The 12,869-nt window shown below is 40.6% G+C and overlaps 1 protein-coding gene across 12 annotated transcripts in view; it reads left to right on the top strand.

Annotated features, from left to right (window-relative positions):
• Positions 1 to 12,869, top strand: part of ARHGEF28 (Rho guanine nucleotide exchange factor 28) — a 314,565-nt gene that overhangs the window by 278,505 nt on the left and 23,191 nt on the right. For 9 of the 12 annotated variants that reach the window (XR_010413099.1, XM_045896431.3, XM_064596231.1 and 6 more), the window contains 4 exons: positions 668 to 706; positions 805 to 852; positions 5,124 to 5,609; positions 6,844 to 7,141. Coding sequence is in view for 11 of the 12 variants with exons in the window: in XM_045896431.3 (XP_045752387.2) it covers positions 668 to 706; positions 805 to 852; positions 5,124 to 5,609; positions 6,844 to 7,141 (871 nt within the window). In the remaining variant the exon portion in view is untranslated. The remainder of the gene's footprint in view (positions 1 to 667; positions 707 to 804; positions 853 to 5,123; positions 5,610 to 6,843; positions 7,142 to 12,869) is intronic. The other 3 variants (XM_064596234.1, XM_064596235.1, XM_064596237.1) reach the window with 3 other exon arrangements.

The following is a 12,869-nucleotide window of genomic DNA, read 5'->3' on the forward strand; positions in this document are numbered from 1 at the left end:
GAGAGACAAAGAATGAAACATAGGCCCCACCGTCCCCAGGAGCAGATGGTCTCCAGCCCCACTCAAGGCCTCTGCTGAGAGTGCTTTTCCTAAGGCAATCACAGATGCTTCCAGTGAACTCACAGTAGGATCTGGAGCAGGCCAGCTAGGTGCTGACCCTTGGGCCACCCCTGGGTCTGGGTTTCCTCTGCCAACCACTGGCCCTTTTGGCCTTGTGAGTCTTAAACATGGAGACAGGGAGCTAGAACTCAGGCATGATGTTCTCGAGCTTCCAAATCTGGCCTTCAGGATGCAGGGAGCCAGACTGGCCTGAAGGCCAACTTCAGTCTGGGCACAGAGAGCTCAGTTGATGGTGTGGTTTCCACAAGGTAAATATTGTCACTTACTGAGAGAGTGCAGAGCTTCCTTACTGTCATCCCTTGTTTTTAAAAGGGATGTTTGGGTGAAAAGTTGCCATGCATCTCAAATGCAGAATTTGCACAGATGGGGCTCTCATCCAGTGGTTATTTAAATCTGTAGGCTTTGATTTCTGGCAAGAAAGAAGGTCACTATGGAAGAGTTTAGAGAGAGTGAAATGATTTACCTGAGGTCATACATTTTGGAACACTAAGTGCAGCTTTTCAAAAGAAGAGCAATTATTCATTTTCTTATTTTTTACGTATTTTAGGTGGAATACAGAAGCTTCCCAGTTTCTTCACAGTCAGAGGTGAGCTCTACACACCTGAAGTATATTATCATCCTCTCTTTATTTTTAGATAATGAGAGCTTTTTCAAGAATTTGACACTTACGATTTTATCTTCCAGATTATACAAGCGATACAGAATTTAACCCAGCTCCTCTATAGCCTTCAGGTAACTGTGCTCCTCTAATCTTTGACCTTGGGGATGTTTCTCTTAATGCAATTCATTTTATTAGATGATTCCCAGGCATCAAAAGTTAGAACATTTGAGAGGTGGTGAATGATCTTAAAAGAATGCCTAATTCCCAAAGTGTAACTCCCCTGGTTTCTCGTGGAACTTCGCCTGGTTTTGTAATCATGGGCAACACTCCTACTTTTTATACCATTCTTCTCTGAAACCATAAAACAGTTCATATCTTTAAAAAATATGGATGACTATGATCTGGCTTGAAGTTTACAGTGAAACTCTTAGGTGAGTGTAGCATGACTTCACATTTTCTGGTGAAAACTTAAATTCGCACCTAAACTTTTTTCACTTTCTCCTGTGGACCTGGGTCTTTGCAGCAGTTAAATAATTCATGAGTTCCTTCACCCTTTTGTGTGTTCATCCACCCAACATTTACTGAGTGCTCTCTCTGTGCTGGGCACTGTGCTAAGGACTGAGCATACAAAGGCAGATGGACCACAAAGCCTACCATCGAATGGCTCACTGTCTTTCACAGAGAGACAGGCATAAAAATTGTGCTTGCTTTTAGGATTACAGGGTTGGATGATCCCTTAGTTCATGCACAAGAGAGGCCAGATACATCCAGTTGTTCAATATATGGATTAAAAGCCTTTTAATGATATGAAAGCAATGTTAGTGTTAAATGTAAATTAGTTGAAAATTTGAGGATGTAAGTAAATAAAATGGCTTGTGATTATACAGAGAGAATTACTATTGTTATGTTGGTATATATCCCTCCGTTTTTCCCCCCCCCCCAAGATTTATTTATTTTAGAGAGAGCTTGAGTAGGGGGAGGGGCAAAAGGAGAGGGAGAGATTCTCAAGCAGACTCCACGCCAAGCGCAGAGCCCAACGTGGGGCTCGATCACATGACCCTGAGATCAGGACCTGAGCTGAAATCAAGAGTTGGATGCTTAACCTCCTGAGCCACCCAGGTGCTCCTCCCTCCAGTTTTTTAGAATCATTTTATATATACCTTACTATAAGATGTACCTTTCTATGTGTTCAGCTATTATTCTGTAGCACAATTTTTGGTGGCTGTATAATATTTAAGTCTGTGGAATTCTTCATATTAAGTCTGTTAGAGATTCTTGTACACTTATCTCATTAAACATGGCTGAGTGTTTCCTTAGGATAAATGGCTGGAATTATTTTTTTTAGGTTTTTAATAGATACTACCCAAATAATCAAACTGGTCAACATCCCTCTCTCCTCAATTTGAAAATAGATCAAGGTATCTGATTACCTTAATTTTCATTTCTTTGGTTGCTGTTGAAACTAAACTCCTCTCTGCTGCCCCTGGTTTATTAGCCATTCATACTTCTTATCTTAGACCTGTTGAATATTAAAGGGTATTAAAATTAAGTCTGACTTTAAGTTTTTGCCAGAAAACAATGTAAAGTCATGCTGCATTTGATGTTTTCTTATTTATACTTTGCATCAAGACTTCTTTCTTTTATGTCTTATTGATCATCTGCCTATTGCTCTAGTACCCCTATCTTAATAATTAAAGTTTTGGATTATATTTGAATATATGACAGTGATAGTCTCTTCTTAACTATTTTTCTATACTTATCCATATATTCTTTCATGAGAGATTTGAATCACTCTGACAAGTTTCTTACCCACGTACAAGGACTGATAAATTAAAATTTCCTATTTATGAACAAAATTGGAGAGACCTGTCACTTTTGCAGTAATTAGTCCTCTTGTTGGAGAACATGCTGTTTGTCATCTCTTATTTTAGATTAAAGGAAGATGTTTTTGTTTAACAGTTCTATTCTTTGGACTATGCCAGATAGAAAGCTAAAATTTGAAAGTAATGATATTATGGCTATTCTTCAATACTTACATCAATTTGATTTTCTTGGCTTTTACTTTGTCTTACTTCTGGAAATTGTGGCAATAGCATCCTTGTCTTGTGCAAGATCTAATGGGAATACCTTTGGGGTCTGACATTAAACATGCTGGCCTGGGATAGATGTTCTTAGAGTTGATTTATCATAGAAAAAAACATTCCTTCTTTTACATTTTAACTGAGAAATGAATATAGTTTGAGCATAGTTCATTAACTTTTGGGAGATGAAAACATTGAGTATCCTAGCTTGTGTTGCCTGATGAAAACATTCACAGGTCATCTCTCTTCTTTTCAATGTTGAATGCCACGCTTTGTGGATTCAGGGTTCAGAAAAGCTCACCTAAATGACCTAATTTTTGCACCACATTGGATTGAAGGGAGGTATCAAATTCTACAGTGGATTCTCTTAGCCACGGCTTTTGAGGGGGTCTGAGGATGTGGGCTCTGGAAGATGTCTGTTCATGGGATACTCATCTCTGTTGAAGCTGAATCTCTTACGCATGACTGAAGTTTTTACATATGCATTTTTGAATCAGATGCAAATGAAATTTGATCCCTCAGTTAGGAGAGCAGAGTTAGAGATGAGGTATATGGGGAAGGTAGAAAGAAGACAAAAGTTGAGAGAGCAAATTGGGAATTTTCCTAAATTTGAAAAGCAAATGCTGTTGTCTTTCCTAAATTTAAGTATCAGGTGTGTGAAAATGAATATCCAGTCTTCAGAGTCCACCTCTATGTGAGAGAAGAGAGTGGTCTCATCTCAAATGTTAGGTAGACATGAAGAATGCTTCATGGTGGCACTTACTTAGCCTGTTGTGAACTGTTCGTGAGTGTTGTCTTTTCCTGTGGTAGTTTTGATGTACAAAATGCTGGATTTTTGTTTGTTTTGCTATACTGATGCCCTTGAAATTTATTAGAATTAGTAAATGTGCAGCCTACCATTTGCTCTAGCCAAGTCAGCAGAGTCCTGAACAGTTATTTATGTGCTAATTATTTCATATTTAAAGATAATTAGTACCTATTTTCAATGATAATAATTGTTCTCATTTTAATAACTTCTAAAAGACCTTAATTAGGTATTCATGTGAGTTTTGGAATTTTTAGAAGTAAGTTTTCAAATTTAAAAACGTGAATTTTATTTCGAAAGGCTCCAGCAAATATATTTTTTGAATCTTATTCCAAGACAAGTACCAATTTAAAATTTCCTTGAGTTCTTTACCTTCAGAAGTATAGGGAACTGTTGCTCTAACAAAGAACTACAAGTCAAATCCCCATGTTCCCGGCATCTGTTACATGGACAGTTTTAAAAATTCTTAGGAAAGAAAAATGTGAATTTATTCCTGGGAGAGTAATAATTTCTCATAACGAGTCAAAACACACATAGATACCCAGTGTGTGGCCATTTTCAATTTGTCCCTTTTGTGCTTCTTTGTGCTTTAAATGGGAACTTAAAAAATTAAAAGCTTCCAAGGGCATTCACAGAGATTTTTCTTTTCTTTTTTTTTTTTTTTTGGTTTTGTGGAACCCTTCCAAATCTTGGCAATTATTTCCTGTGATGCTGCCAAACTTTTCATAGGCAGATACCACAACTCCAAATGTTTTTTTAATCTGGTTGGTAATATCCTCTGGGCTTTAGAGTATCTATGTTCCCTTAATCATTCCACCCTCCTGTTAGCAATCTATTAAACAAATGAATTTCAGCTTAAGACTTTATGTCTGACCTTCCTGCTATAATACAAAGAAATAACAGTAACGAGATAGCTTTACCACTTACGTAGCTCCTCAAGATTAAATTAAAGGCTATCCTTGGGCATTACAGTATAAAAAGGTTATTTACCAAAAGTCTCCAAGTGGTTGACTTTTATTTTTATGTTTTCATGTATGTAATATAGCTTAAGTAATTTCTGGTTTGGGACTCAAATAAAGGATACTACCGGGTTTATACAGAATCTTAAATTCTCGTGAATTATTGAGTGGAGAGCCCTCAGAGAACGAGACATAGAACAGGAGTGCAGTCTTGTGAATTTACGTACTGAATTCTTATTCACAAGACGTGCTTCAATATTACCCAACAACCAGCAACAAAACCACATTTCCAAAAGTGGGGATGAGTATGGCTTTTGTGCCTTTTTCTTTTTTTCTTTTTTCTTTTGGATATTAATTCCCAAGCCATCCTGCTAGGAAATGTGGGATAAGCCTCTTGGCAATGCCAAGGTCAGCCTGGGGAGATAACTTAGAAAAGGGACAGAAATATTAAGAGGAAAGAATGGGGTCGTGCTTTTTGTGTTCAGAGGTCGCTGCAACCCAGAGCGCGCACACACACGTGGAGGCGGTGACTGTTTGCCCCTGCCCTGCTCTCACAGGCCGCCTTGACCATCCAGGATAGCCACATCCAGGTCCACAGGCTGCTTCTCCCGCAGCAGGAGAGACTCTCCGCCGGCGCGTCCTTCCGAGGGAGCCCCTTCCAGGACCAGGAGAAGTTCCGCAACCTGGAGAAGCAGCGGGAGGGGCTGGCCGACATCCACAAGCTGCAATACCAGTTGCAGCAGGACCAGCGGCGCTGGCTCCGGCAGTGCGCCCAGCAGCAGCGGGAACAGGAGGCCCGGGCCGGCCGGCTGCAGGAGCGGGAGGCCGAGTGCCAGTCGCAGGAGGGGCTGCTGCTCAGGAACCGCGGGGAGCTGGACCAGCAGCTCCGGGAGTACCAGCAGAACCTGGAGCGGCTGCGGGAGGGCCAGCGCCTGGTGGAGAGGGAAAGGGAGAGGATGCGGGGCCAGCAGAGCCTGCTGTGTGGTTGGAAGCACGGCCGGCAGAGTAGCCTTCCCGCAGAGTTTGCTCCAAGAAGCACAGAGGTACGGATCTTCCATGCTTGTGGAAGCCGAGTAGAAGGCAGCCTCTCAGAGACGGGTTTAGTCATGGTCACTCTGGGGACACTGACCAAATGCCTGTCCTTTTGCCGCTGTGTTAAGAGCCCCCAAGAGTTGGGCGCCTGGGTGGCTCAGATGGTTAAGCGTCTGCCTTCGGCTCAGGTCATGATCCCAGGGTCCCGGGATCGAGTCCCGCATCGGGCTCCCTGCTCTGCGGGGAGCCTGCTTCTCCCTCGGCCTCTTTCTCTCCCTCTCTCTGTCTGTCATGAATAAATAAATAAAATCTTAAAAAAAAAAAAAAAAAAAAAAAGTAAAGAGCCCCCAAGAGTTAATATGTAGGTAGCAGAAACTGGGAACCTGCCGAGACCACGCGTATGCGTCTTGACTCGCAGTAGGGAAATTTGGAAGACCTAGCTCCTGTTGGATGGAGGGCTCGTTGTACTCTGTGGTGCCCTTACCCCAGGAAGAAACACAGAAAGGAGTCCTCCAGTAAGGCAAAGTTTGTCCTGGAGCCCTGCTCGCTGGGAGCATGCTGCCTTTCCTGGACTTGAAGGACCCCTTTGCTTGATCTAGCCTTGCGAGTTTCCTATAGGTATACCTTTTAGCAGATCAGTTAGCTTTTAATGTGCATCTATAGGCACTGAATTTAGCAAGTATAATACTAGTCTGTTAACTAATAAAGTTAACATGTGTATACTAATTAGTGGCTGGGGGGGATATTAAAACCTTTCTGAAGATTGTGTTCCATTGGTACCCCTTCTACTCAGGTTCACCAGTTCCATTTCCCCCCCCCCGGAGTTTACTTCGCTGCGCTCTGAGCACAGAAATGCTTTTTACTGATAGTGCATAAAGTTGTAAAACTTGATAAGGAAAGTCTGTGTTGCGTCTGATTTTCCTTTCGACTTGGCTAAATTACGTTTATTGCAAATACCTCATGCATATATTTTCACCATTTTATTCAGCAAAAATGAAAATGCTGCTCTGAAAGTGGAAACACTTCAGTGGTAGAGGGCATGACTGCTAGGTTTTTTTGCTTTTGTTTTGTTTTTAAAGGTAGGCTAGACACAGTGAATTGAAGCTTTGGCACTAACTCAGTAAAAGGGGATGGGTATAAGACTTATTAAAAATCTTGATTGCTAAAACTATTAGACATACTTCATAAAACTTGTGCAGATTGCTGGAGAAATTACTGTATCTTTTTCTGTATTTTCTTACACAGGTAATGGAACTTAATCGATCCGAGAGTTTGTGTCATGAAAATTCATTCTTCGTTAATGAAGCTTTAGTACAAATGTCACTTAACTCTTACAACAAATCGACTCTATCAGGTGTCCAGGATGCTACTTATCCCCAGAATATAGCTAATTCTGATTTGGTAAGGACTAGTGAAAATCAAGTAGACCTCCAGTTGGACATTTCTCAGCCCTTGGATGTCAACCATGAATTGTGGACAGCCGCTGGGTCCTGTCATCAGATAACCCCTCTCCACCCAAGCAGCAAGGATTCTTGTAAAAATGGTAATTAACCCTTTAAATATCATCTGTATGGTTTCAACAAGAAGCTGTTTCTCTGAATGGTTGGCTCTTCTTCAGAGCAAATCAAAGTGAGTCCTAGAAGGGGAATAAATTGGTTCTGATGAGCTGGAGTTTGTGGCATAAACTTCTCTTTGGTGAAGTCTGGGGCCATCCTCTAGAAAAGTTGGGACATGGTTAGACTGCTGTGAGGATGCCACCAAGATGTAAGAACCAGACAGGGTTTTCAGATCTGTGGCTTAAGTGATAAATACCAAGATGCTTCACTTGTAAGGGAAAGTCATTCCTCACTGTAGACTCTACCACATTCCGATACGCATACTCATTGGCTCTCAGAAATAAAAGATAGAGACAGGGTTTGTGGTAGGACTTTATTGTCTATCAGGGCAATTTCCTTTAATGTTAGCGAAATCTCTCCTGCTATTAAACACCCCAAAATGAAACTGTTAACATCATTTGTCATTGTTAAAAAAAAAAAAGTGTTGTATCTTCCTAAGTACCACATAATAACACAGTTTGCTAATCCCATTAAAGCATTTGCCAAATATAAATGAAAGGCAGCTCGAGTTACCAATGCCACATGAATCCAAGTGATTTAAATCTATGTCTATTATAAATTGTTTTCTGTGGGATATGAAGTAGGGAATGAGAAGAACTTGAAACCTCTCTACCAAAAAACAGATGGCATGCAATAGAATAAACAAATGGCTGGCCACATGGATGTGAAATAAATCACTGACAGCAAAATCTTTCAGAAACATAAAACAAGCAATAGTATAGAGATCTTCAGAACTTGACGCAGATTTGTTGCCATGCTTCATATATATTCTTCGTATGTCAGTTGGATGATTTTTCAGCAACAGAAAGTTTTGAGGGTACTCAGCTACTCCGAATCAGAGAGTAATAATTGTGACACTGCCTGAGAGTTGATATATTACTAATCTAAAAGATGTGAATTCTTCATAGTGGATAATTCTTTGCATTACTTAGTCACTGCTGTAACATTCTTATTTCTTGTCAGCATCTGGGAGAGAATGAAATCACTACTCAAAGCATCATTTCAAATATTCCTTAAATAAAAAAAAATGGAATGGTTCATTAAGATTTTTTTTAAATAGCAGAATTTAGAGAACGTAGCTCCTTTATTATCTTGCAACTTTAGTACTATGGAGACCACATTGCAGAAGGCTTTTTCTAGGTAAATGTTGCTTTGCTGTGTTGATTCATTAAGTCGCTATTTATGGTGTTTTTTATGTTTTTGTCAGGGTGGTTTTGCATCCTGGCTTTGGTAGAATTCAAAAACTCAGTTTGAGTTAAACCACATTCAGCTTTTGTTTAAAAGGAGCATCTCTCTCTTTTTGTATATCTCCCATCTTCTTCTGTTGACTTGCGCTTCAAAGTACAAAGCTTTTAAACATTTGGCAGCAGATTTGCAGGAGATAGAAAATGTACTAAGGAAATAAATAGTGATTATATCCAAAACCAGTCTCACCACATGTAAGGAATTAAAGATAGCAAAGGGAAATGCTGAGAAAATGTACTTATGCTTCAGCTATTGTGTGTCCAGCAGAGGCCAAGGACACCAAGGACATTGGCAGAAGAGAGGAAAATTAACTTTGGCCTGAATCTCTCAGGAACATCCTTGTGTGTGTAAGTAGGGATTAGATCAGAATGCAGCGTGTGCTGTTAGGCACTGGAGTTTTGCAACTGGTCAGAAAACCCTGTTTATGTTTGTTTCCTTGAAACAGGATAAGCAGTTTCTGGAGGAGAGAATAGAAGGAGATTAGGAGCTGATAGACAAGTGGCATGAAAATGGGATATATGTTCTTAGGAGGGTGGTCGGGGCCAGATACAATTGTTCAAACCGTGCTGGTGCTTTCACAGCTTTTAACATTGAAAGTAGCACAAAATAAGCTGCTGCTGATGGTCTTGGCCAGACTTCGCCCGTGCCCCCAACGCGTGCTGGCGGGGGAGGGGGGTGCCGCCCTGGCAGAAGGCGGTCTGCGCGTTAAGGCCGAGACAGTGGCGGTCCAGGTGCTGGAATTCAGGACCGTGCCGTGTCCACACTCCCTGTCACAGTCCGCCGCTGCATCTTTGGGCTAGCGGCCACTCAGCCACCACTCCTGAGGACCTGTGGCTCGCACTATTCTGACTCAACCAGATTTGCCTCTGATGTTCTTGGCTGGTGTTTTTTGGGAAATGTGCATTTAGCCATGTTGAGTGAATGCTGTGCTGAAGATTTTATCCGTAGGCCCTAAGTTTCAGTTGTGTGAGGACAACTCCTTCAAGAATGGTTCCTTTATTTGTCTGGTCCGGTGCTGTGGGCGTAGGATCAGTGGACCTGTGAAACTCTAGAATGCAGTGTGTGCTGTGAGGCACTGGATGGGAAAAAAAATGCATGTAAATTAGATTCTTGAATGTGTTTAGATGTCACGGAGGGTAGACTTTTCACTGGTTTGTTCAGTCCAACTTCACCAGCCATTTTTGTTGTGCTCGGGTTGTAACTGGATTTTGCTTTGCTCTACCACCACCATCACCAACAACAATTAGGGGACACCAAATTTCAAGCCCTGTGCTGCAGTTCTCCGGGGAGAAACACATTCATGCAACAATCCACGGGGACGGCTCTGTTCTTCTCTCCATCTGAGCGGGGAAACTGAGGTATGGAGAGGTTCAGTGACTTGTCCAAGGTCCCACAGCTAGTCAGTGGTAGAGCCACAGATGGAGCCTGGGAGGATTGGCTCCGGAGCCCTCACTCTTCACCAGGACGCTGCATGTGGTTGATTTCTAGAAAGCTCTTTGGAATTGTACTTTCTGTAGAAGTTGGCATAGAAGTGAAATAAATGTTGCTTGATGCCCAGCAGGATGTTCACAATTAAGGGCCAGTTGTTATTATTGTTGTCATTGTTGTTTTTTTCCCCTTCCTATCTTTTTTAGTATTACCATTTGGAAGATATTTCTCAATATTTGGGACTGTGGTGGCCATTGCTCACATGGATACTGAGCATCTTCAGATAACCTAAATACCCTTTAGCTTCACTTTTTTTCCCAATAGGCACATTTTCTTAAATAGGGTTTGTTTCTCTAATGTCCCCTAATAATCACCCCGTGTTACTTGTAAATATTTTTGAAGGTAGCGCTTTGAAGAACTCTACTCTCCACTTTTGGAAGTTGTTTCCTGAACACATGTCTTGGGTGTTTGAGCATTAAATCCAAATTGGTGTTTGATTTTATTTTTAGTGGAAGAGGGGGTTGTTTTAAGAACTTAATCAATACTCCTCTGAGGGACACAGACTTCAAGAAGACTACAGAAAATTTGAAGTTCCTTAAACTGTATAGTCCCTGTAGGACAATTGCTATGTAACTGGACCCGTGAAACACTCAGTTTAATTACTCTTCTTTATGGCAAAACAAATACTTTGTTTTCGTGATTTTTCCCCCCCTCTTAGCTTTGGAATTCTAGAACTATTTATACAGTGCATCTATTAGTCTATATGTGACCTTTTCTTTCAACACCAGACAAAACGCTTTATGGTATGGAAATTAGTCTGAAATCTTCTTAGTCTCCCTTTTCAGTTATATTTTTATCTGTACCTCAGTTTTTGAAGGTTGCCTAAAAAGTTCCTCTTCAGTGTAGTTAAAGCATTATGGTTTTGCCATGCATATGATAAAATTTACAGCAAGAGCCAAGTTTTATGTGTTAGTCATGTAGCTATTGGCAGAAGAATAATTTTATTAAATTTGGATTCCAAAAGAGTGTTGAGTGTTTCCCTTTAGTACATATTAGGATTTGGCGCCCATCAAAATATTGTCAAAATTCAAAGCATTGTATTCAGAATATTTCATCTTGGCAATTTTTTTTTTAAATACAGACAACTGTGTTAAACTCATTGACCTGTTTTTTATGTATGGAAAGAAAATAGAAAATTTCCCAATAAGAACCCATGCTATAGTTAGTATTTAAGTAACAGTTTTAAAGAAGTGACTATATGATAATTTCTAATGTTTTTAAAATATTCCATAATTCAGAAATTGGCGCCTTATTTGTGTAATCTGTGTGGAAAGAAGTCTTGCCAAAGACCTCAGGCAATTTCTCACAAAAGTCAGACTGGCATTGGATACCATAAACTTCAAGGACAAAAGTATATTTGAAAAGAGGGATGTGTTAGTTTCCCGGGGCTGCCATAATAAAGGACCACAGACTGGGAGGCTTACACAACAGAAAATTATTTCCTCACAGTTCTAGAAGCTGAAAGTCTGAGATCAAGGTGTTGGCAGGGTTGGTTTTGCTGAGGGCCTCTCTCCTTGGTTTGTAGATGATTGTCTTCTCCCTGTGTCTTCTCATTGGCTTCCCCCCTTCCCCTCCTTGTCTGTGTCCTAACATCCTCCTCTTACAAGAACACCATTCATACTGGTTTAGGGTCCACCCTAATGACCGCACGTAATTACCTCTTTGAAGGCTCTATCTCCAAATACATCTTGAGGTAATGGGGGTTAGGAGTTGATTATATGAATTTGGTGGGGGAAGAAGTTTAGCCCTTAACACAGGATAAAATGATTATTTTTCTCATTGCAGTATTTTTAGGTATCATGAAAGCTTTAAACTTTTTTTAATATATTAAAGTTGAATTGTAATATAACTACGTTGCAAGTCTTTTTTACTTGGTTAGGGAAGTGAGTTGAACTTGTAAAATTGTGATAAATAATCTATATCTGCTTATTGATATATTATCAATCCTCTATGTCAACACATAGAGCATGGGGCAGAAAATATTGAGTCTGTAGATTCATTAGACCATATTTCCAAACCTATGCCCTAATGAAGGACCTTGGGAACTTTGAGCTCTCTCTGAATGGGAGGGATATTAGATGCCTTTATTTTGAGTTGTTTAAGTGAACTAAAAACTGAAGGGTTGAGAACATTCGTTATGACATCAACTTTTTGTCCAGATACATCTATTGGGAAGTTACTGGGCAACTCTTTTTCCTATGGAATTTTGATTATCACTTTGGGAACATTTTTAAGGAAATCACGGTTATTACTTGCTCTCAGTAATCCACGTCATGGCAAGACTATAAAGAATTGGGCTCAGAGGCTTAATTTTAATCTATTTCACTGACAAGTGTAGATGATTGACTTTTGCCTTTTGCAGATTTTGTACCAGGAAAGGGAAACATGCCATTTGCTTGTAGGGCCTGGTGAGCCCCCGGCGCTGCCAGCTTCCTGATTGCATAGTTCTCTGGGGGCAGGTTGGCTGTGTGAGCCAACTGGGCCAGGGCCATCCTGCCTTAGCGCATAGAGCCCAGTACACAGCAGGAGAGTAAAACCAGCAGGTGGGTGGATTCAGAGGCAGGCAGCCAGCCATGTGGCTGCCTGTTCATTCCCACCCTGGGTTCCAATTTGGTTTCAACAAGCTGCTGAAGTGAGAGTCCATTCAGTATGAATGATTCCAGAGGTTAGGTCTGGCCTTGGGTCGTCCTTAGCTTAAAACAAGAAAAAAAATATACATTAATGTAAATATATACGTAAATATACATATACACACGTATGTGGTCTATGGACTACATATTTGGCTTTTCTAGTATCGTGTGGCTTTATTCTTTTTTTTTTTTAAAGATTTTATTTATTTATTGGAGAGATACAGAGAAAGCTAGAGAGCACAAGCGGGGGAGAAGGAGAAGCAGGCTCCCCGCTGAACAGGGAGCCAGATGC

Source organism: Mirounga angustirostris, unplaced genomic scaffold (assembly GCF_029215605.1).
Source record: "Mirounga angustirostris isolate CCGP_5_RB_7025 unplaced genomic scaffold, mMirAng1.0.hap1 SCAF_7, whole genome shotgun sequence".
Classification (NCBI taxonomy): Eukaryota; Metazoa; Chordata; class Mammalia; order Carnivora; family Phocidae; genus Mirounga; species Mirounga angustirostris.